General features: G+C 44.5%; 1 protein-coding gene across 1 annotated transcript; it reads right to left on the bottom strand.

Moving 5' to 3' along the window:
* Nucleotides 1-20446: 20446 nt before the first annotated feature.
* Nucleotides 20447-22603, bottom strand: SST (somatostatin). Its single transcript, XM_033957822.1, has 2 exons — nt 22466-22603; nt 20447-20704 (listed from the first exon to the last, which is right to left on the bottom strand). The coding sequence occupies exons 1-2, from the start codon at nt 22601-22603 to the stop codon at nt 20492-20494; spliced, it is 351 nt and encodes a 116-aa protein (XP_033813713.1). The 3' UTR covers nt 20447-20491.
* Nucleotides 22604-24490: the final 1887 nt, after the last annotated feature.

Raw genomic sequence — 24490 nt, 5'->3', positions numbered from 1 at the left:
ACTGGTCTGTAATTCTCTGGATCTTCCCTGGAACCCTTTTTAAAAATTGGTGTAACATTAGCCACCCTCCAATCTTCAGGTACTATGGACAATTTTAGTGACAGGTTACAAATCAATAACAGAAGGTCTGCAATTTCATGTTTGAGTTCTTTTCGTATGCTGGGATGTATACCATCAGGTCTAGGTGATTTATCACTTTTTAACTTGTCAATTTGGCGTAGTACAATTTCCAGATTCATGGAGATTTCTTTCAGTTCCTCCTGTTTTCGGTTCAGGTAGATCTCTTATATCTTCTTCCACAAAGACCAAAGCAAAGAATTCATTCAGTCTCTCCGCTTTGGCCTTATCCTCCCTGAATGCCCTTTTTCCTCCTTGATCACCCAATGGTCCCACGGATTCCCTCACAGGTTTTCTGCTTCTGATGTACCTAAAAAAATTGTTACTATGAGTTTATGCCTCTTTGTCAAGTTTCTCTTCATATTCTTTCTTAGCTTTCCTTATCAATTCTTTGCTTCTAACTTGCCCATGCTTAACCCCCTCGTCTAGTGTTTATTAGTGCAGAGAGCTGCGCTGAATGGCCCGCGCTGCTCCCGACGCTCATAGGAACTCAATGAGCATCGGGAACAGCACGGGCCATTCAGCATGGCTCTCTGCGCTAAAAACCGCTAGCGCGGTTTCGTAGAAAAGGGGGTATGTCTGTTCGTAATTTCTTCAATTTGGCTCCTTTTGGATTGAATGTATATTACTTTTATCATAGTCTTTGATAGCATGACTGAACCGACATGGTTCCCAGTATTTCGAGACCGTTGTACCCAGTAACAGGCCTATAATTGGCCATTTAAATGTTGCCTTTCATATCTGGAATAATTTTACTTTGCAGTCTGCCTTGGGCTACCTGGAAAGACAAGTAAACATTATAGAAACAAATTAGCTGACGGGAATTAAAGGGAAAGGTGCCAGCCTTACTGCAAGGCACATTAAAAGTACCCCAGGGAATGTACATGTGCTGAGGTGTTAATGGAGCCTTTCTAATAAAGTGTGTTTGTTTTCAAACAAAAACCGCAGTGAGAGACAAACTCTAGTAAGTTATAATGAGTGTCATCCACCAATGAATTAATTGATTGGTCTAAAAACACGCTGGAGGCATTTTTGCAAAAGTTTTTTCATAAGAAAATCAATGTTACCAGTCACAGCTGTGGGGGCGGCAGGGAGAAGAAAGCAGAAGTCTCTTCACAGTTTCTCAGTGTGCCAGTCCTCGGGATGATGGATGTGCAAATTGGGCAATGGCCCCCGTAGTAGAAACTAAAGCCGCATTTTGTGATGTGCTGTCTGTTGCCTGTAAAAATCGAGCTGTTAATCTCACACATGAAGACAGCCATAGCAGAATGGCTGAAATGCTGGTTTTACCTCCCGGACAACTGCAACAATCATGACACCAGTTGCGGAAGCCTAAGGGAACAAATAAATAAATGTTCCCAGGTTTTGCCCTATTATAGGGACACACTAGAAATGGGCTTAATGCATGGAAAAGTTCCATGTTAAAATGCGTTAAGTCAATTTCTTAGGGTGTCTTAGCCTTACTGGGTCAGCCCAGAAGCCCGTTCTCACCAGGGCAGGATTAATTCGTCAAGGGCCCTAGGCACCCAAGTACACTGGACCCCCTGCCCCGCCCCACCCCACCATGCGCCCAGGCGGAAACAGGAAGCTATGTCAGAGGGACGCTTTGGGCAAGCAGCACCGCTTGCAAAATTACAGTTCCCATTGCCTTTCTTACCCGCATTGCTTGCTTGTATTACTTTCCGTCGATTGGGGAGGGTGGGGGGGGGGGGCACGTTGCTGATCGGGGAGGCCCGCATTGCCGATTGGGGGGGCCCGCGTTGCTGATCAATGCCGGAGGGGCCCATCGCCGTTTGGAAAAAACAATGTTGATGTCCTCCTTCATCGGGCCCTAGGCACATGACTACTGGGCCTATTGGTTAATCCTGCCCTGGTTCTCACGGTGGCCAATCCAGGTCCCTAGTGTCTGGCCAAGCCCCAAAGAGTGCAACATTCCATGAACAAGAAACAAAAGGGGGAAAAAAGTGAGAGAGAGAGAGAGAGATGCTTTGAATGATAAAAAATGAAACTTTCAAGAAAAGTGGACTGATGAGTTTGTCTTTGTGCTTAATGATGCATGTATGAAACCTGTTTGTTTAAAAGCACAACCCTTCTTTTGGATACATTTAAAGGCAGCAATTTAGAACGCCAGTACATAACAATGCATGCAGAGTTCGATAGAGATTATGCACCTGGCAATAGCCAGAGAAAAAGTAAAATTGAACAATTGTTGCTCTGCTGAAAGACCAGCAAAAAAACCACAAAACCAAACCAAGATCGAAGTCGAGCTGCACAGAGAGATTTTTTGAAACCGCATGGATTTTTGCAAGACATAGAAACAGAGAAGACAGAGAAAGGCATTCAGTGATGCAGGCAGAGCTTGTCGAAGAGTGGTTTGGGAGCTACAGTGAAAATCCTTTTTTCTATTTTCAACAATAAAAATATAGCCGATTGCAAATGTTTGACACAACCATAGTAAGAAACAGGAAGAGAAACCCAAAAATTGTTACTAAGGATTCTTTTTACAAAGTTGCAGCAAGAATCAGATGACAATTGGCCTTACACTCATTTGAACATTAGCATGTGGCCACTATTGAAACATTCAGAAAATTAGCTATTTTACCCCAGCGGTATAAATGTCTTAGCACATGGGAAAGACCCACATAAGGGCATGCTGAGGCTACTTTTTACCGCTATTTTGTTAAAGGGTCGCTTAAGAAATCTTTTTAGTGGATAAAAGTATTTGGGTTTGTTTCACCCCAAAATTATTTTGAGAAAGGCTGTTCTATTTAATATCTTTGAAAGGTCAAACAAAAGGGAAAGGCATTTTTACTGACTTACATGATTTTTTTTTTTTCACAGAGAACAAGTTGGTTTGGATAACCCGACATCTGTTTGTATGATGATACACCAAAAATGAAAGGGAAGGAAAGTGGATTGACTGGTCTGATGAAGAAACAGGAAGAAATACCAAAATTTACTGTGTATTAAACTTCAATAAACAATTGGAAGAAAAATAATAAAAATAGTGAAGCATGATGAGGACCGTTTTCTAAAAAAAAAATAAAAAATGTAGCATTTTTTGCTACCGTAGTAACTGAAAAGAATGTTATCATATTTCGATAAGTGCCAATTTGCAGAAACGAAATTCTATGTTTTGTTATTGTTTCAGATAATGGATTGAACCATATCCACGACATTCGCTTCTTGGTTGGGCTGAGAACTTTTCTGCACCCCCTCCTAGTATGAAGAGCTTCTGTCTCTGGTAACCAGAGCTGAGATTGTGACGTCATAATGCCTCATTCCACCAATAAGAGCCAACCTCATCAGTGATGTCACAATGGCTTGATTGTCCTAGACTTGGCTCACTTTTATTACATACCAGGGGGTGCTGAAAAGTTCTCAGCCCAACCAACTTCCTGAATTCTGAGCATTATTTTGCCACTGGAGCTAAAAAGAGTGAAATCTTATTTCGTTAAGTGACAATCTGCAGAAACAAAATTCTATGTTTTGTTATTGTTTCAGATCATGGATTGAACCATATCCACGTCATTCTCTTCTTGGTTGGGCGGAAAACTTTTCAGCCCCTCCCCCCTCGTACTTGTTTTGTTAGCAGTTGTAGCACACTTGGCTGATAATTTCAATTTGTTATCCACAGTGACTCCGAGATCTTTGCTGGTTGAAAGTTAGGAGTCCACGAGGCAACAGCAAACAGAAAATGCAACACAACTGCAGTCAAATGTCGGGACGAAGAGCAAAGAACAGAGACTGCAGTGATGATGTACTGGACGCCAAGACTTTATTGAGCAATCGTAAAAACATGAAACAGTTTGTATCCAAAAGGACTGAAAAGACCGGACTTATCAGTCCTTTTGGATACAAACTGTTTCATGTTTTTACGATTGTTCAATAAAGTCTTGGCGTCTTGTACATCACCACTTCAGTCTCTGTTGTTTGTAAGTTAGGAGTCACCATCCAAGAACTTGCATTTGTAGCTAGGATTAATTTTTTCCAGGAGTATCACATCGCATTAAAATCAGCCATTTATGTGCCCAGACTCAAACTTCTGTATATACTTACAAACATTTTTCAGTAAATTTGATCCTATCACTTATTTCACCCTTCTCCAGATCCTATATGTACAGACCGTTATGGCCTCCATCTTCTGTTTTGAAAGCTGACTGTTAGGTCCTATCTCCGTTTCCTTTTCTTGAGTCAGCTTTCAATCCACAATGTTTCCTGAAGAGACTTTCATGAGGGACTTTGTCAAACACTTTTTGAAAATCCCTGGGCTGAAAATTTCAGATGCATCATCCACAACGACTCCCTCTACAAAGAGTTCCGGGGTGGTCCAGACCGGGTGGCATTGGGGAGACCATCACTAGCTTAGTTATCGAAATTTCAGGGGAGGAAAGGAACTAGAAGGAGCCTAAGGTTACTTTGGGGAGGAGGGACGTGAGTAGTTCAGCCTAGGCCTTCCAATGTCCGTGCACTGGCCCTAGTGAGTGAAGAAAAGGTCAAAGCCCAGCCACTTAGTTATTCTCATGGAAAGAGCTCTTCAAATGAATTCTCTGTCTCATCCAATATGAGCGCAGGCGAGGAAGTGCTCTGCCATGAGAAAAGCTGCTTCGGAAAGTACTTCCTTCTGCGCCTCAGCCTTCGGTAGTCATTCTTACCCCAAGCATTCCATTTCAGGTGTTCTGGAGAAAAAGATCGCTCAACCGAAGACTTTGTATGTCTACTAATAAGACAAATTTGCTGTCGTCATTTGCTCTCGTTATAGTTGCTAGTTTTTAGCAGCAGGGACTTATTTCATCATAGCTTTTTTCATCTGTGAAATTAACATCGCCATAGCAACCTACTTTGATATTACTTAAGCCGAAAACTCCATTTCCCCTCGTAGATACAATGGAAGATGACTAGTGTGGTAAAGGCCTTGAGTTCTTTAGTTTTTAGGCCTTGCAGTTTTTCACAGTTCCCAGGAGCTCCCAGTTCAACCAGAGCTACCCCATATTCCATTGATGGGACTATAATCTTTTATTCACAACAACCCTCCCCATATTTGTCTCATCAACCTCGCCAACAATCCAAAAGCTAAGAATGACTGTGGACCTGAACTGGGCAATTCTTCAGATTGGCACTTGAATCTAGGCACCCCAATGCTGGGCGCTTAGGTAGGGTTACCAGATGTTTGGGAAAACCTGGACAAGTCCTCTTTTTAGAGGACTATCCGGGCTCCCAGATGGACTTTCCAAAATCTGGCATTTGTACAGCTTTTGGAATGTCCCAAGGAACTCTGGAGGGCCTCTGAGCATGCGAGGCTGACATCACACACATCCGTGCATTCTCCAGGCCCTCCAGATGCAGCTGGAGCTCCTCGAGGAAGAGAAGAGGCTTTGTGGGGGTGGAACGGGGCAGGATCGTGTGTCTGGGGTTTTGCAGCTGGAAATCTGGCAACCCTACGCTTAGAACTGGATTCTACACATGGTGCCATTATTGGCAGCTGCCTAATAAAAATGGCCGCTGATCGCATGCCAATCACGCAACAGTGCCGTTTACAGAATTGTGGCTTTTGTCAAAGGTAGGCCAGGGTTTTAAAGGCCTACATTCCCAGTGCCTACCTTTGATGAGAATCTTGTCAACAGAGGTGCTTTCAAATGACTAAGGTTGTTTCTGGCGTTAACCACGCCTGCTTTGACTTTAGGCATTCTAAGGCACCTCCATAGGCACCATTTTTCTAGGCGGTTGTAGGACATCTACATTTTTTAAATGAACTTTAATCATTTTTAAATGGCTTTTACTACTTATGTTAGACACTGCTGGGCCTTAGACTGTTGTTGCCAAGCTGCTTGTATAATTGACACTGTTATCGATCACTAGCATACATCAGCATTGGTGTGTACAGGCCAAATTCTATAAATGGTGACAAAATTTCAGCACTCAATGCTGTTCTATAAAGAGCTCTTTGGAATGAGCACTCTTTATAGAATTTGGCATCCTTGATGGTGTGAATAACATGAAGAAAGACCTGGCGAAGCTTGAAGAATGTTCTGTGATTTGGCAGCTAAAATTTAATGCTAGGAAATGCAAAGCCATACATTTGGCCTACAAAACCCTGAAGGAATGGTACAGTTTAGGGGGTGAAGAACTTTCGTGCACGAAAGAGGAGCAGGACTTGGGATTGATAGTATGTGATGATCTTAAGGGGGTCAAAGAGGCTGAAACGTTGTTGGCGAAAACTAGAAGGATGCTTGGGAGCATAGGGAGAAGTATGGCCAGTAGGAGAAAGGAAGTATTGATGCCCCTGTATAAGACTCTGGTGAGACTTCATTTAGAATATTGTGTACAATTCTGGAGCACCTTCAAAAAGATATAAAAAGGATGGAGTCGTTTCAGAGGAAGGCTTCTAAAATGGTGGGTGGTCTTTGTCTTAAGGTGTATGGGGACAGACTTAAAGATCTCAATCTTATACTTTGGAGGAATGGCGGGAGAGGGGAGATATGATAGAGACGTTTAAATACCTACGTGGTGTAAATGCACATGAGTCGAGACTTTTTCATTTGAAAGGAAGCTCTGGAATGAGAGTTAAGAGGTGAGAGGCTCTGGAGTAATCTAAGGAAATACTTTTTTACAGAAAGGGTGGTAGATGCTTGGAACAGTCTCCCGGAAGAGGTGGTGGAGACAAGGACTGTGTCTGAATTCAAAAGGGCCTGGGATGGGCAGGTGGGATCTCTCGGAGAGAGGAAGAGATAATGGTTACTGCGGATGGGCAGACTGGATGGGCCATTTGGCCTTTATCTGCCATCATGCTTCTAACTTTGGGCATAAGGACTTACACGCGGCATAAATCCTGGTTCGTAAATTGGGCACAGATCTCCGCCACCCTGTAATACTGCATGTATCTTTTCTGAGTGCCCCTGATCTACTCAAACCCCTCCCATGGCTATGTTGCCTTTTGAGTTGCATGCTACGTAACAGCAGGTAGTCATATCGACACCCAGATCATAATTCAGGTCAATCGAGTGCTTCTTAGTTTTGTTTCTTGTTTGCTAACTGTCATGTATGTTACCTTGTAACCCGTTCTGGGCTTCTCGGGGTGGACGGGATATAAGTCGAAATAAAGAAATAAACAAACAATTCAATCATGGCGGGCTCAGGAACAAGTTATTTTGGGTGCCAGTCTGGGGATCCACGCCCAATTTACGGTCACCTTCACAGAATCTGAGGAAACAGGCTCATAACCCACCTATGTTCCGCCGATGTGTTTGCCCTTTGCCAGTTGGGCAGTATGATGAACATAGGTGCCCATCAATTAATTGTAAGTGATGGAGATTCCAGGCACTAGCTTAACCTATTGGACTGGAGCGTTGCCTCATCGGAAAGCTTGTCATCACATGGACAGGATGCAGCTCTTCATCTGATGGCAATCTATGTGATGCATAATATCTCGATTATGAGTGTTAGTTTTATTTATGCATTGCTATATGTAGGTTTTATTGTTACCCATCTAAAGTTGTAAATGCAGACTATAAATGGTTAAACAAATAGATATGAGGAATTTAGGTAATTGGAGCAAAGCAAATATCAACTCTTGGCATTCCCAGTTTTCTGTTGTTTGATGTTCAAGAACCTCTGACATATAAAGCTTGGCAGCCAAGTCAGTTTCTGTTGTCACCGGTGGACACCTAGTAGAGTTAATTTGAGCAATACAGGGGTCCCTCTATCTGATGAGGTTTCACTACTTCAATGAGCCATGAGATTACCCAAAGAGGAAATATGGAAGGCTACCTTGATGCACCATATGCTTGGACCAAGCTGCCCGACTCCCTACAGCGGGCTCCGTCTCTGGCAGTGTTCAAGGCCCAGTTAAAAGCCCACCTCTTTGAGAGTGCTTTCGACTCCTAACTCCTCCCACCTTAGGCTCTGCATCCCCAACCCTATATGTCATGTCTGTCTGACCAAATTAGACTGTAAGCTCTTCCGAGCAGGGACCGTCTATAAATGTCATTCCACCTCTTTGAAAGTGCTTTCGACTCCTAACTCTTCTCACCTTAGGTTCTGCATCCCCAACCCTATATGTCATGTCTGTCTGACCAAATTAGACTGTAAGCTCTTCCGAGCAGGGACCGTCTATAAATGTCATTCCACCTCTTTGAAAGTGCTTTCGACTCCTAACTCTTCTCACCTTAGGTTCTGCATCCCCAACCCTATATGTCATGTCTGTCTGACCAAATTAGACTGTAAGCTCTTCCGAGCAGGGACCGTCTATAAATGTCATTCCACCTCTTTGAGAGTGCTTTCGACTCCTAACTCCTCTCACCTTAGGTTCTGCATCCCCAACCCTATATGTCATGTCTGTCTGTCCAAGTTAGACTGTAAGCTCTTCCAAGCAGGGACCGTCTATAAATGTCAGCCCACCTCTTTGAGAGTGCTTTCGACTCCTAACTCCTCTCACCTTAGGTTCTGCATCCCCAACCCTATATGTCATGTCTGTCTGACCAAATTAGACTGTAAGCTCTTCCGAGCAGGGACCGTCTATAAATGTCATTCCACCTCTTTGAGAGTGCTTTCGACTCCTAACTCCTCTCACCTTAGGTTCTGCATCCCCAACCCTATATGTCATGTCTGTCTGTCCAAGTTAGACTGTAAGCTCTTCCGAGCAGGGACTGTCTATAAATGTCATTCCACCTCTTTGAGAGTGCTTTCGACTCCTAACTCCTCTCACCTTAGGTTCTGCATCCCCAACCCTATATGTCATGTCTGTCTGTCCAAGTTAGACTGTAAGCTCTTCCGAGCAGGGACTGTCTATAAATGTCAGCCCACCTCTTTGAGAGTGCTTTCGACTCCTAACTCCTCTCACCTTAGGTTCTGCATCCCCAACTCTATATGTCATGTCTGTCTGTCCAAGTTAGATTGTAAGCTCTTCCGAGCAGGGACCATCTATTAATGTCATTCCACCTCTTTGAGAGTGCTTTCGACTCCTAACTCCTCTCACCTTAGGTTCTGCATCCCCAACCCTATATGTCATGTCTGTCTGTCCAAGTTAGACTGTAAGCTCTTCCGAGCAGGGACCGTCTATAAATGTCAGCCCGCCTCTTTGAGAGTGCTTTCGACTCCTAACTCCTCTCACCTTAGGTTCTGCATCCCCAACCCTATATGTCATGTCTGTCTGTCCAAGTTAGACTGTAAGCTCTTCCGAGCAGGGACCGTCTATAAATGTCAGCCCACCTCTTTGAGAGTGCTTTCAGCTCCTAACTCCTCTCACCTTGTGTTCTCCATCCCCAACCCTATATGTCATGTCTGTCTGTCCAAGTTAGACTGTAAGCTCTTCCGAGCAGGGACCGTCTATAAATGTCAGCCCACCTCTTTGAGAGTGCTTTCGACTCCTAACTCCTCTCACTTTGGGTTCTGCATCCCCAACCCTATATGTCATGTCTGTCTGTCCAAATTAGACTGTAAGCTCTTCCGAGCAGGGACCGCCTATAAATGTCAAAATGTACAGCACTGCGTACACCTTTCAACACTATATAAGACTTATAAGTGATAAGTAGCAGTAGTAGGCTGGACAAAGCATGCAAAAAAAATTGCTAATAACACCACCCAGAGTACAACAATCCTGATTCCTCTATTAACGATGTACATATACAGTGAGGTCTTCAATCTGCACTACTTCATTCCATCTCTAAAAGACTTCTACCATACCCGGAAAACTAACTTTGCAGTAACTGCCCCTACATTATGGAACTCTTTACCACAATACCTCCGTGACGAACAACATCTAGTCAAATTCAAGACTAGCCTAAAGACTTTCTTATTTCAGGACGCTTTCGACTGTACTTAGATCCTCATCTTTCTTCTTCTTTTTTTTTTTTTCTCTTTCTCTTCTTTCTCTCTTTTCCTTTTACTTCCTCCTTTTTTTTTTTACTTTGAGCCCTTACCCCTCACGTTCTATCCCCACCCCACTTTCTCCTTTTTCATCTAAAATATGTAACTTTTCCCCTTTCTTCCCTTTTCCCCTCACTTTCTAGTCTGTCTAGTCTTTGTCATTTATGTCCACTCCATTTATTTCTACATACCTACTACTATTTTTTTTTTTTGTCTACCTTTTTAAATTTTACTGTTAACCGGCCAGACATTTGTTTGATGGTCGGGATATTAAAAACTAATAAACTTGGAAACTTGGAACCCTTCTACCTGTGCCAGAAGATGATAACGAGTCATCTCATCTATAAATACACCTTGTAAAGGTCATAAGGCAGAGGTGTAGAAGGCTAGAAATGGCTGGATATTCTCCACAATGACCTACACTCTTGATCACTGAGTAAACCACTTCACAGAACTTACCGATGACTGATTCCAGTATCTGAAAAAAAAAAAAAAGAAGAAAGAAATCCTATACCCAGTTACAGTGAAATATTATGCCAAAGAAAGACTAGTACAGTATTAGTGGCCTTATACATAAAAGCTTCATGCTCACTCAATTAAATTTATGCTAATTCTAGGTGGTGTATCAAATTTATAGTCATAAAAAATTGTAAAGAACACTATTAGGAGAGGGATGATCTCATACATGTGATAGAACACACATGGGGGAGCTTTCTGCCGATTATCCCAAACTCTATGTTCCAAAGGCCTCAATTAAAAAAAAAGTTTTAGCAGTAGGAAGAAGTCTATTCCATAACAGTGGCACTAGCCAACCCCCCTCCCCCCCCAACACTTTCCCTCATCAATTCCCAACGCACTCTGGAAAAGATGGATGTTCCTGATGTACATCGCCGGCACTTATCGGGTCTGCTCAGAGCGTGTGGGGCAGTTCCTGGTGGCAGCTGGAGGCGTGCTGGCTGGCAACGCTGGTAGCAAAGTTCATTTTCGCATGGGCGCAGGGGAATGTGCAGATTAGAGTAGAGAAGATTCTCCACTTTTCAGAAATATAAATATAATTAAGAATATCCCAGAGAAGCATTGGTAGAATGTGCTGACCCCCCCCCCCCCCCCAGTTCACCCCTAGGCACCCCCACAATTGGAGGGCTGGCTATGCCCCTGCTCGACAGTAATCTCCATTGCATAGCAGAAGTAAAAGGTGTGAACTTTTCACCTGAAAATCCTTTTGCGTTTCCCAGAACTAGGGCTGACCCTCCTGCCTGAGCATCACTGACACAAGGGGGGACTTGGGACTGATTAACAAAGCACAGCCAGTTCAAAGAAGAGAGGAAGGAGTGAGGGAAGAGAAGCTGCCCATTTGCTGCATTGATTTCCAAGGTATTTTGGAATAGAAGCCAGACCACCCTGCTGCCTTCACAGGAGAAATAAGAAAAGGAACAGTGGACACCATGTGAGCAGAAGAAGGAGGACAGAAGGCTTCAGCACTGTGATCCCATCAGGGAAGAGATGGGGGACAGAGCCCCGGGGACTGGGCATGGATGGGAACCGAGTCTTTGGGTCCGGTCAGGAACCGGGACAAACTTTGACCCTGTGTCATTTTCTAGCTATAAGTATGGGCAGAATAAGACCATTCATCGTGGCCCTTTCATCGAGGGACTGTTTAGCGTGGCCCTTCATGCTGGATCAAGGTGGAGTGCTAACATGAGGGGGGGGGGGGATATTGCTGGATCATGGTGGAGTGCTGGATCGAGGGGGGGGGAGGAGTGTGGGGCATCACATGAGACATGCTGGATCAGGGAGGAGTAGGGGGGTGGCATTGCCCTCACCACATGTGCCATGAGTGCTGATGGGTGTGTGTGTGTGGGAGCATCACCCCCACCCCCACAGGTGCCACATGCTGGAACCCTGGGCCACGCTGAACAGTCCTACCATGAAACAGCTGTGCTGAAAGGGTGCGATGGATCATCCAGGACCCCAGTGTCCTCATGGCAGCCCCTCTGCGGAGTTAGAGTCCAGAGTTTGAGAGTGAGAGCTACAAAGGACTTTGCACGAAGCCTTTATCAAAGCAGAATATTCAACAACAGGAGACTGAAAATATTGGATTCTATTTTCTTGCCATGAATAGAAATAATTGATATGGAAAAATTGTTAACCTGCCTCATCCAAGTTAACTTTTCAAAATGTATTTCTTACATATCACCTGCCAAATCGTTCTATCAGGTACAGTGGTGTTTTTCATAGAGGAAATGCAACAAAGCCCATTCACGTCCTGTGGGTACCGTAACAGAATCGCGCTGCACGCTGGATTAAAACACTAACAGCGCTGTGAGGGGGGGGGGAACCCCCCCAACTAAACTTATAAGTGTTCATGCTTATCTCCATCGGTATCCAACAAAGAGTCCCCCAGTGGGCCTAGTATGTCTGCTCTTCAATGACTACCAGTAAGATTAAGTTGGTCTAATCTGATTTTTAAAAAAAACACTGCTGATAATAAACTTTATTGTATTATGAATTGCAATTTACTGGCAGTTCCAAAGCTAACATTATTTTCTTATTAGTAGGATCTGTACAGGATAAAGTCATAAATAGTGGAACATTTTTGTGTTTTGAAATCAACTTGCTTGTGGATATAGGCCATTGATTCTATCAAACTAGGGCACCCAGTGGCAGAGTAAGGGGGGAGCAGTGCTCCTTCCCTGCCCCCCCCCAATGCCGCATGTGGGCACCGCTTCCCTTCCCCGTACCTTTGTAACATTTCTGGTGCCAATTTGCTGTTGTGCCAGCATCAGCTCTTCCTCTGACATCACTTCCTGGACCCGCCCCTAGGAAGTGAAGTCAACAGAGGAGCCGACGCTAGTGCAACAGCAGCTTGGGGGTTGCGGCTCGTGCCAGGAACGTTACATAGGTACGGGGGGCAGGGAAGGAGCAGGTGGAGGTGGGGGCAGAGAAAAAGGCGGGAGAGGCCTCTCGCCCTCACTAAGCGCCCATTATAGAATCATGCTTAGCGTTACCTAAGGGTGTTTCGGCAGCACTCAGCATCCTAATATTACGCAAACCCAATTTATTCTAGAGTTTTCTTTGCTTAAAGTTAGGCACCGATATCCGAGCCTAACAGCACCTAATTCTCAAAGAGGCGCCTGACTCACAAACACACCCATAACCACGCCCACTTTTAGGGTAGTAGCTTTGGGATAAGTGCCTACGTTTTATGGAATCAAGTTTTGGGACTTATGCACCTAACTTTCAATTAAGTCCAATTAAAGCCTATTTATCATTTACCCGCCCCCTTGAACTAAGACACAGCCCGAAACGCTAAATGCTCTGACGCTGCTCTGATACTCACAGAATTCCTAGTATTTAGCGCCCCGAGCCACGGTACAAACCTCTACCCAAGATAAGCGCTGATTTCAGCGCATACAAAGTCTTCGGTTGAGCGATCTTTTTCTCCAGAACACCTGAAATGGAATGCTTGGGGTAAGAATGACTACCGAAGGCTGAGGCGCAGAAGGAAGTACTTTCCGAAGCAGCTTTTCTCATGGCAGAGCACTTCCTCGCCTGCGCTCATATTGGATGAGACAGAGAATTCATTTGAAGAGCTCTTTCCATGAGAATAACTAAGTGGCTGGGCTTTGACCTTTTCTTCACTCACTAGGGCCAGTGCACGGACATTGGAAGGCCTAGGCTGAACTACTCACGTCCCTCCTCCCCAAAGTAACCTTAGGCTCCTTCTAGTTCCTTTCCTCCCCTGAAATTTCGATAATTAAGCTAGTGATGGTCTCCCCAATGCCACCCGGTCTGGACCACCCCGGAACTCTTTGTAGAGGGAGTCGTTGTGGATGATGCATCTGAAATTTTCAGCTCAGTTTGCTGCAGCTTCAAACAAAGCAAATGGAAACTGCCCTGTACTTTATGGAGCTGAACGAAGAGAGGCAGAAGTCAGCCGTGAAGCAGTGCAGGGGGAAAGCAGGCTGTAAGAGGGGTCTATAATTGAGTATGAAATTGCAGGGAAATACTTTTAAAACCAGTAGGAGGAATTATTTTTTCACTCAGAGAATAGTTAAGCTTTGGAACGCATTGCCAGAGGTTGTGGTATGAGCAGATTTTAAGAAACGTTTGGACAAGTTCCTGGAGGAAAAGTCAGTAGTCTGTTATTGAGAAAGACATGGGGGAAGCCTCTGCTTGCCCTGGATCGGTAGCATGGAATGTTGCTACTCTTTGGGGATTCCATATGGAATGTTGCATTCTTTGGGGATTCTGCATGAAATGTTGCTACACTTTGGGGATTCCGCATAGAATGTTGCTACTCTTTGGGGATTCCATATGGAATGTTGCGCTCTTTGGGGATTCCGCATAGAATGTTGCTCCTCTTTGGGGATTCCGCATGGAATGTTGCTACTCTTTGGGGATTCCGCATGGAATGTTGCTACTCTTTGGGGATTCCATATGGAATGTTGCGCTCTTTGGGGATTCCATATGGAATGTTGCGCTCTTTGGGGATTCCGCATGGAATGTTGCTCCTCTTTGGGGATTCCGCATGGAATGTTGCTCCTCTTTGGGGATTCCGCATGGAATGTTGCTCCTCTTTGGGGATTCCGCATGGAATGTTGCTCCTCTTTGGGGATTCCGCATAGAATGTTGCTCCTCTTTGGGGATTCCGCATGGAATGTTGCTACTCTTTGGGGATTCCGCATGGAATGTTGCTACTCTTTGGAGATTCCATATGGAATGTTGCGCTCTTTGGGGATTCCGCATGGAATGTTGCTCCTCTTTGGGGATTCCGCATAGAATGTTGCTCCTCTTTGGGGATTCCGCATGGAATGTTGCTACTCTTTGGGGATTCCGCATGGAATGTTGCTACTCTTTGGAGATTCCATATGGAATGTTGCGCTCTTTGGGGATTCCGCATGGAATGTTGCACTCTTTGGCTTTTACAAAGCTGCAGTAGAGGTTTCTACTACGGGCTGGCGAGGTAAATACTCTGATGCTCACAGAATTCCTATGAGCGTCAGAGCGTTTACCTCGCTGACCCTTTGAAAAAGGAGCCCTACGATGCTGTTACTAGAATCAGGCCCTATGTATGGAAGAGTGCTTAGGGGCATTTGGTGTCTTACTGCAACAGAAACCTCTGCCTGAAATTTGAGACCTTTCTGAGTACTTTATTTTCAACAGGATGGAGTTCCAGCACATCAAGCCCATAAAACAGTTGAGCTCTTAATTAATGAAACCCCAGAATTCATTGAGGCAAAAGCTCTGGGGTGTTGAAGGCTTCGTAAATGTGTCAAGGTTGAAGGCGAACCCTTTGAACAGAAAGTATGAATTAACCAAGAACACCCCCCCCCTTCCCCGTTACACTAATGTATTTTCAAAGGTTCAACTAAGGGCCTGTTTAACAAAGCCACGCTAGCGGCTGCAGCGTGGTAACGGCCCAGATTTAAAGGGCTTCAGGGCTGTTGCCGTGCGGCCCTAAATGTTTAAACAATTGCAAAGTATTTTAAAACACTGAACGGCATCCCATTTTTTCCAGACACCATGCAAATATGTATAGATATGCCAATATTTTTAACCATTTACATATGCAACAAACACATTAAAGTCAGAGCATACTCTATTGAATTCTCTCCAAAAGGTTTTGTGCTCCCAAGAGATCAATTTTGGATTGATTTAGTCCACTAATACCTATTTAAAGAGGCCGTAACCAGCTTGTTGGACCGGGTGACTTGTGCTGCCTAGTGATAGATGTGGCTTTTGAGAAAAGGATCTGCCGGCTTCACTGAAGAACAGTGCAAATAACAAAGGGATCCTTTCACCAAGCTTACCACAGAAAACCAAAAAAAGCATTACCGTGGTGGACGCTCAGACATCTCAAGCTAATTCTGTGATCGTTCCACGCTTCTTGATTTTTAGCACTAGGGGCAGGTCAAGGAGTGGAGAGTAGGTATGCTCTGTGCTCATTGGTTAGAGCAACTTACATGATTGTACACTAACCAGTTGGCGCATGAGTCCTTAATACCACGGAGGAGACGGGGCAATGATCAACCACAATGGTGACATGATGCGTCAAATTAAGGGATTGCCCTGATGACCAGCCCCTATTACACCGATACTCCGAGAGCTTCACTGGTTGCCAATTGGCATGCGGGTCTTATTCAAGGTTCTTCAGCATAATTGCACGTCATGGGTCCGCTCCCTTCTGCAGTGGCATTGTCCTTTGCGCGAGTTACGGTCTCGAGTTTAAAGGTTCCATCTTTGGCGGTGGTGAGGCTTACGGGGAATCGTAAGTCTATGTTCTCGGTCCAGGGCCCGGCGCTATGGAATGTTTCTGCGCCAATCTGATATGCTCTGGTATTTTAGAAAGGGGGTAAAAACTGTATTATTTGAGCGCTTTTTGGTGTGAAGTGGGGCAGTTCTTGTTATATCCTGTTTTCTTTGCTGTTTTGAATTTGTCTGTTATTAGTTAATGTGATTTTGTTCCTCGCTTAGATTTGTGGATAAGCGGGTTATAAATAATTTTCACTAAAATAAAATGTGAAATTTCAAGGGCTGCTGCATCTCCAGTGCCCTGCAGGACAATGTTTAATAGGCAGGTGATTCCCCCTACCGGTAGAATCAGTTGTATGCCCAGCTGCAGGACACCAGTGATATATGAGCACCCTTTCATCTCTTGGGGTGCACCGGTGGCAGCTCGATAGATTGGGAGTACCAGCAGTAGGGTTCCAATGGGCTGTGGATGATAGCCATAACTGAGCCCATATCTTGAGAGGAGTGCTGGCGGGCTGGAAGCAGCTTTCACGCTTTTTATTGTAACGAACAGCAGGGTTGTGGCCTTGGGAGCAAGGGAAGCGGCAGCCCTGTTCTGAAGCAAACCGATCTTTGAGAAGCGTCAAAGTTAGCTGGGTATTTCCACATCGTGTGGAGGGTGGACATGAGTTACATGAGAAGCAGGAACACTTTAACCTGAGCCCTTTCGTGATATTGGCTCCAGGTGGAATTGCCAATTATGTGACGCCGGAGAGGTTAATGAGCAAACAGGCAACCCTCCATCAGATGTCACTGGAGATCAAAATGAGGTCACTGAGGCATCAAGACTGGACAGAGAAGATCAGAGAAATCCTGGAGCCCTTCAAGAAGGGCTGGAAAGAACTTGAGTTCCGGAAGGGCTACACTGAGCCTTGTGAATATTTCGTAGGTTTTCAGCAGCAAAGAAGAATCCACAGCAGAGCTTTTGGAGCTGGTGGACTTCAGTATGTTGAAATGGATAAAAGGCTTTTATACCAACTACTATTTCTGACCAGGTGTGAAAGGAACCATCACTCTGCACTGGAACACCCTGATTTTCCGGAAGGATAAGCTGATGAAAAAGGAGGAGGCAAGGGAGCACCAGAGGCAAAGGGGGCAGCAGGAACACAGAAGGGGAAATAAACATGAGCAGCACCTCTCGGCTTCCTTCACGTTCATAAACTGTGGAGTCCTATTTATTTTGAAAATAAGCATTACCCTAATTATTTGTCAGATGATGCTGTGTTGCAATTATGCTGATTTGTTTTTTTCTTAAATAGGTTTCTTAAAATTGTTATCCTGATCTGGGGATAAAGTCGGCTATAAAACACCCACCCTAACATAACATCACCACTTCCCCCATGAGCCCCACCACAGGAAAATCTTTGCTGAGAGAATCCCTAGTTAACATGATAAACCTCAGAGACCAGCGTCGGTGAGGCAGGATTCTGCAAGTCGTGAGCCATTTTTGAAACGTAAAGACTTGGAAGAGTCAGGGAATGGCCAGCAGCAGTGGCGGTGACCAAAGGCAGTCTAAAATGGAGGTACAAGCGACCTTTCAAAGCCCTTTTTGGGAAGGTTTTAATGCACAAACTTTTCACAGGAAGGTCCACTTAGGACCTTCCAAGCTGACTGAGTTTGTTGCCACTTGGTAATACCGTTCTAGTCTTTGGGTGGTGGAGCCTAGAACCTCCCCCTCCTCCCTTGACCTTGCTATCTTTCCCATTGTTCCCCACTGTTGTGCCTAATAAGACCCCTTCATGTCCTTATATGGCCGTTTGGTTGAGGATGGGCTGGGGAGGGCTTTGATGGAGACTTCAGTAGATGGAACCTAAGCACAGTACCGGGCAGAGCTTTAGGTTCTGGCCCAGCAATAGCTAAGAAGAAGGAAGATTTAAATTAAACCAGTAATTTAAAGAGTGGGTACGGTTGGGTAGACTGGATGGACCATTTGGGTCTTTATCTGCCGTCATCTACTATGTTACCATGGCTTGAATATAGCAGTTGAAAATTGGATTTCATGGGCCACATCCAGACCATGGGGACCCCATCAATTTATTAAATATTCAGTAGCATATCTCATGTCATTGCATGTTGGTCTGCTGATAATATTTATTGATTGGGATTTATTAACCATCTTTTCACAAGAGATTCATCCAAGGTGGTTTTAAAATACATTGAACAGAAATCCGGTACTCTTGAGCATTTTTCCCTATCTGTCCTGGCTAGGGTTACCATACGGCTCCAGAAAACAAGAGGACGGATTGAGATATCTGGGTTTTATTTCCATTGAAGTCTGGGGACCCCGTAGAGCCATATGGTAACCCTAGTCCTGGCGGGCTCACAACTGGGGGCAATGGAGGGCTGGGTGGGATTGAGCTACAGCAAAACAGACAATTCTGGGACTGCATGAAAATGAAGAATCTGCCCGGTATATTCTGACAATCACAGACACCTATTTGAAGAGGGGAAAAAAACCCTCCACTGAATTCAAAACTCAACATTTGTATTTCGCAGCCTAAGATGTTTGCGTTCTAATGGGAAGCAAATATTTAACAGACTCAGCTAAGTTGAATAGTAACCAGCCCTATACTGAGGCATGTAAATGCATTCAGATTGTAAGGCCTGTGTGACGTCAGAGGAATTTTATAGCTAGTAATGGGTCACCCCGCTGAGTCCTTATCCACTGTCACTGTTTGCAAACGCTTGAGCCTGAAATAACTGTCAAGCAACGGGGGAGCAACCAGGTGAATAAATGCATCACATTACCTTAATGCTTTGGGCAGATCCTTCAAATGAGGTTCTAGTGCCTTTTGTTTGCATACACTTGAATATCAGTAATAGGGACCGGACTGTCTCAGTGTATTTGGTTTCCTTTATATGATTCACATCTTAGCTTGGTTTTTTTTTCCCCCACCCAAACTAGGTGGATTAAGGCTTGATTCGGTGGTAACTTGATTGGGTTAATAACCAACAGTATGACCACTATGTTACCTTGTTTCCTGGAATAAAGGTAGCTTCTAATGGCTGACTGCAAGAAATGGGTCTATTGGAATGTGCTGTATATACAGCGGTTAGGATTTGCGCCATCGGTCTTCATCATAAGGCGTATGGGGACAGACTTAAAGATCTCAATCTGTATACTTTAGAGGAAAGGCGGGAGAGGGGAGATATGAGAGAGACGTTTCAAATTAAAAATACTCGACTCATGTACATTTCTATTACATAGGTATTTCAAGGAAACTCTGCAATGAGAGGGCATAGGCTGAAGTTAAGAGGTGATAGGCTCCGGAGTAAGCTAAGGAAATGCTATTTTGCAGAAAGGGTGGTAAATGCATGGAACAGTCTCCCGGAAGAGGTGGTGGAGACAGAGACTGAGTCTGAATTCAAAGGGGCCTGGGATAGGCACGTGGGATCTCTCGGAGAGAGAAAGAGAAAATGGTGCGGATGGGTAGACTAGATGGGCCATCATGTTTCTATGTTTCCATGTGACTTTTACAAATTTGATTGATTGATTTTTTTTTTTTTTTTAACGTTCATTCTTATTCAGTTTAATTCAGCATATGCCACATTTGCAATACCCCTTGGTCGGTAGTTGATAGTTTTCTGGAATAGTTGAGAATCCTTTGTAAAGGTGCAAACACCCTCGCTTCCTTTCCACATGGCACTGCACAAAATGTGAGCCAGTGGGTTTTTTTTTGTTTGGTTTTTACCTATGGTATAACTCTTAAGTGATATATCCCTGCTCTGTACATCAGTATCTGTTGAACGGCAGAAGTCATAATTGTATGTGAGTTTATTAAGAATGAGGAGACAAGACTAGTCACTAGGGTGCTTACTATACATGGAAAATTGTAGCAGAATTTTGTTAAAAGGTATATTTCATTTTCTCACTCTCAGCTCCCCTCTCCCCAAAACACACCCAGCACTATACTGACGATTTAAAGATCTGTCATTAGAGAAAAATGTTCCCATAAACTTTTTAATGACAAAGGATGAGCTTTACAGTTTGAAACATAAACTTTATTGCAATGAAGAATTAAAAATAGTACATCTGTGAGGACTGCAGAAAGCATATCATGAGAACTACCAAGCAAATCATGTACAATTTCAACGGAAAGTTTTATTATTAACTCAAAGATCAAAGTCAGATTTTAACCCCCATAACTGTGTGTTCTATGTACAGTCTTCGGTTTCTGTTAAGATTTCTCTCAAGATTTGGGGGATGGAGTGAAAGCTAACAGGACGTGAATGTTTTCCAGAAAAAATTCTTGCACCCTGCTTTGCGCTCTCGGGGGGCCAAGGCTGGGTTGGAGTTTGCCGATCGCTCCAGCTCTAGCCTCATTTCATCCTGCTCGGCCCCTCTGGACAGGTCATCTGATTCCAGGGCTTCATTTTCTGCCTGAGACGGTTCTGATAGTAATTCTGCCAAGAAATACTTGGCAAGTTCCTAGAGAAGAAAGGACAAGCAGATGTTACACGGGCAATAAAGTCAAAAGCAAGATATGCCAACTATATCCGTGATGCAGACTGAGCTTGTGAAAAACCCATAATCAAGTCTAATACATCTGTTTACGTTAGATAACTTCTAAAAACATATTCTAATTAGCAGTGCCTAGTTTTACTCTCAAGCATCGCACTGTGAGCGCTTTTCTACGCGATAGGAACATCAGCTCCTGTTGTTCAGTGTCTGGTTCCAGTGACATGCAGGAATAACCTTTTTGTGTTTAACATTCCCGAAGATAAAAGTTTCTGAGAAAGAGTGACAGCAGCACAGGAATAAGCATGATCTGTTCCGGTGAAAATAGGTCTGGTCCATTGACTCTTCTCCATGATGTGTGTACATGTCAAAGGGGGCAGTACCTGAAGGAAACTCACTTTGAACTGCCGGAGGAGGGGGGAAGGGGGAAGGGACGATCCCTAGCACATTCCCATTCAGTTTTCCTAACCTTAAATTTATAAACTTCTATTTTAAAAGGAAGATAAACAAGGATGCATGCCATTGACAATGGCCATGTGTGCATGCGGCTGAGGATTTCAGAGCTTCAGGTTTTTAGCCAGAAAGTACAAAGTCCCATGGGGTAGGGACCAAAAATGAATAGAATGGTCAGGGTCATTGTAATGGGATCGCGCATTCTCACTGAAAAAGAGTAAAGAGCAAAATGTATCCAACAGGACTAATGTGATCCCACGGGAAAAGGACAATTGGACAGTAAATAAGAGCTCCCACAGGAAGAATTACACTCGCTCATTGGAAGACAAGTTCAGCACCCTGGATAGCTACAGCCGCTTCTACTAGAACTGGGCAATTATCCACTTACACTTACATAATTATAGTGATAAAATGTCCATTGGACTGAAGAGATGGAATTTATACATACAACAACCAACTCCCTCTCAAACAGTCCCCTCTTGGTTAGTCCTAGAAAGTGGAGCTCAGCTGTTGGAATTTACACACCAGGAATGCAAGGTGCAGGGGTACCTTCACCTTAGTAAACGGGCCGGACCCCTGTCAAAAATCAAAGAAGTCTACAAAATCCTGGGCACTGTAGAATGGGTACAAGCGGATTGATTTTTTTACTCCATAAAAAAATGAGAAAGACTAGGGGACGCTGGATGAAGTTACAGGGAAATACTTTTAAAACCAATAGGAGAAAACATTTTTTCACTCAGAGAATAGTTAAGCTCTGGAACGCATTGTCAGAGGTTGTGGTAAGAGCGGTTAACGTAACTGATTTTTTAAAAGGTTTCGCCAAGTTCCTGGAGGAAAAGTCCATAGTCTCCTATTGAGACAGACATGGGGAGGAGGGGGGGGAGTCACTGCATGCCCTAGATTGTTAGCATGTTATGTTGCTACTATTTGGGTTTTTGCCAGGTACTTATGACCTGTATTGGCAAGCGTGAAGACGGGCTACTAGATGGACCAGTAAGGCTATTATGTTTTTATGCAAGTATACCATAAAAGCTTATACCAATATGTTATCAAGAGAAAATGAAATAGTTCTGAAGCTATAAAGCACGAGGTTGAAACTTAGCCATTATAATGACAATCCTGGCAATAAAATAAGTGTAAGTTCAGAAGCAAGACTTTATTCCAGATACATATCATGACAATCGCTATAACTTTAAGTGAAGAGCATTCCTTAATGCTGTCTGAGGTTGTCCAAATAAGTTAACATCTGAAATAGGAAAGGAACTAGAAACGTCTTACCTGCTTCCCTGCTGCTGCTGCCAGTGATTTTTGCAAGAACTGGCGGAGTCTCGGGTCCGTGGGTGCTGCCGAGATGCTGCTCATGGCCAGAGCCAGGGAAAGTAGAGCCAGGGCACAGCGCACACTGCAAGAAAGCATCTCTCCAAGCAGCAACTTCTACTCAAAGCCAAAAAAGGCACAGCAAGGCAGCAGGCTGCAAGGACGCTACCGAGAATCTTTCTCCACTTCTTTGTCTCCTGCTCCTGCTGCTGTGGCTGCTTGTGGATCTCCTCCAAACCCCCCTTTTTAAACTCTACATTTGACGTCAGCAAAGGAGACTCTCCTTCCCCCCTCCCAGATAACCATCACTTTTATGCACCATTACCCCTTTGCAGATAAATCAACAAAGTGACGGAGAAGACAAAATATGAAGGGTTTTTACTCATTTCAGGCACCTGATTTCTTTGTTTGATTTACACTTTTTGCCACAGCTTATCTTCTGAAAGGGTCTGACCGCCCTGTAAAACACATTCCATAGAAGAAGCGCTTTTCAACCTGCAATTAAAAATGGATATGAGGGTTGCAATTACTGGTTAAGATATTTGCTGAATTAATTTGATTCCTTAGAGACCTAGGGATTGCTTCTGGAGTTCATTTCTGTATGGATTCTTGGTAAAGAGGGTCATTATCTCTACACATGCATGAGGTTATTGTTTGACTTTAAAAAGCATGAAAGCCTGTCTTAATGGGAGAAGGTACCTGGGGGATGGATTGCTAGAATTAAGGCAGTAGGCTCTAGAAGGAGAGTGGGGATGGCCAGTTTGATGCCCCAGTCAGGTTTAAATTGGTGCTTTCCGCCGTGGGTCAGAGTCACGATTGGATAGGGAATGGAGGGTATTTAAGAAACCTACCTCCGAGTCTCATGGTTTTCCTGTTCATTGGAGGTGGCTTTTTGGCTCATGGTCCCAGGTCAAAAATCAAAACAATGCGTTCTCATCAGACATCTTCTATGGTGTCAGATCACTCACCAGCACTGACAACAGTATAGAGGAGCTTTCAATTCTGGCGGGTGACTCCTTCGATGAGGAAGCAAGGCCCAAAAAGGTGGATAGACTAGGGAGAGGGATTACTCCTCCACCGCAACCAGCTGAGCAAGCTCTACTTTTGCTGCTGAAAAAGTCTAAAGTGGCTGCTCTTTCAGCTCTCGCAATTGAGTTGGGGCTGCTGGAGGCTGTTTGGGGGAGGGAAAGCGAAGGGCCTGGCTTCCTCCTGGGCAGTGTCTACCAGGAGTGCAGCTGTTAACACCACCAGGGGGTTTGGGACCGAGGTGGCAAAGGGGCCAGATGTGCAATGGACAGGGCCTGAGCCAGCAACTGAGGCCTGTGATCTTGGTGGTTGTAGGAGGGAGGGAGGGACAGGAGCGGAGCACTGACTCTTTTGCAGTCCCAAGGGTAAGTAACAGCTTTATCAGTGGGGGATCAATGGGATTTCCAGGGGCAGTTGGGTCTTGGGCTGGTCTGCAATGTTGGAACTAATGTGGAGCTTAAGAGGAGATGCATGGGGTTAGGAAGGTCAGGTTGTTCAGATGGGGGGGGGGGTTCTATGGCCCTAATGCCCCTGACCTACAGGACAGGGTGCAGAATCTCTTGGGTTTCTGGCCTCCTGGGCCTTGGAGGGAGGGGCAGGATGGGGACCTGCTTTTTGGCACTCTGCTACTAGCCTTCCTCAGTTTTATGGCCCTGCAGACCAGCTGGGCTCATGTGTGACAGGGGCAGGGGTGCACGGAGTAATGCTACAGGAATTGATGCATACCACCTGGGTCGTTGCCTTTAATTTTAATTTTATTTTTTCCATACCATTCTCCCAGGGGAGCTCAGAATAGTTTACATGAATTTTTCCCTGTCTGTCCCGGCAGGCTCAAAATCTATCTAATGTACCTGGGGTAATGGTGGGATTAAGTGACCTGCCCAGGGTCACACATAGCAGCATAGGTTTGAACCCACAACCCCAGGGTGCTGAGGCTGTAGCATTAACCATTGCACCACA

This window comes from Geotrypetes seraphini, chromosome 9 (assembly GCF_902459505.1).
Source record: "Geotrypetes seraphini chromosome 9, aGeoSer1.1, whole genome shotgun sequence".
Classification (NCBI taxonomy): Eukaryota; Metazoa; Chordata; class Amphibia; order Gymnophiona; family Dermophiidae; genus Geotrypetes; species Geotrypetes seraphini.
This window is presented reverse-complemented; position numbering and strand designations above follow the sequence as displayed.

Bases quoted from the DNA above. Each gene is read 5' to 3' on its own strand.
- SST (XM_033957822.1), bottom strand. From the start codon at position 22,603: ATGCTTTCTTGCAGTGTGCGCTGTGCCCTGGCTCTACTTTCCCTGGCT. The intron at 20,705-22,465 runs GTAAGACGTTTC...TTTCTTCTCTAG, and splicing joins CAGCAGCAGCAGGGAAGCAG to GAACTTGCCAAGTATTTCTT.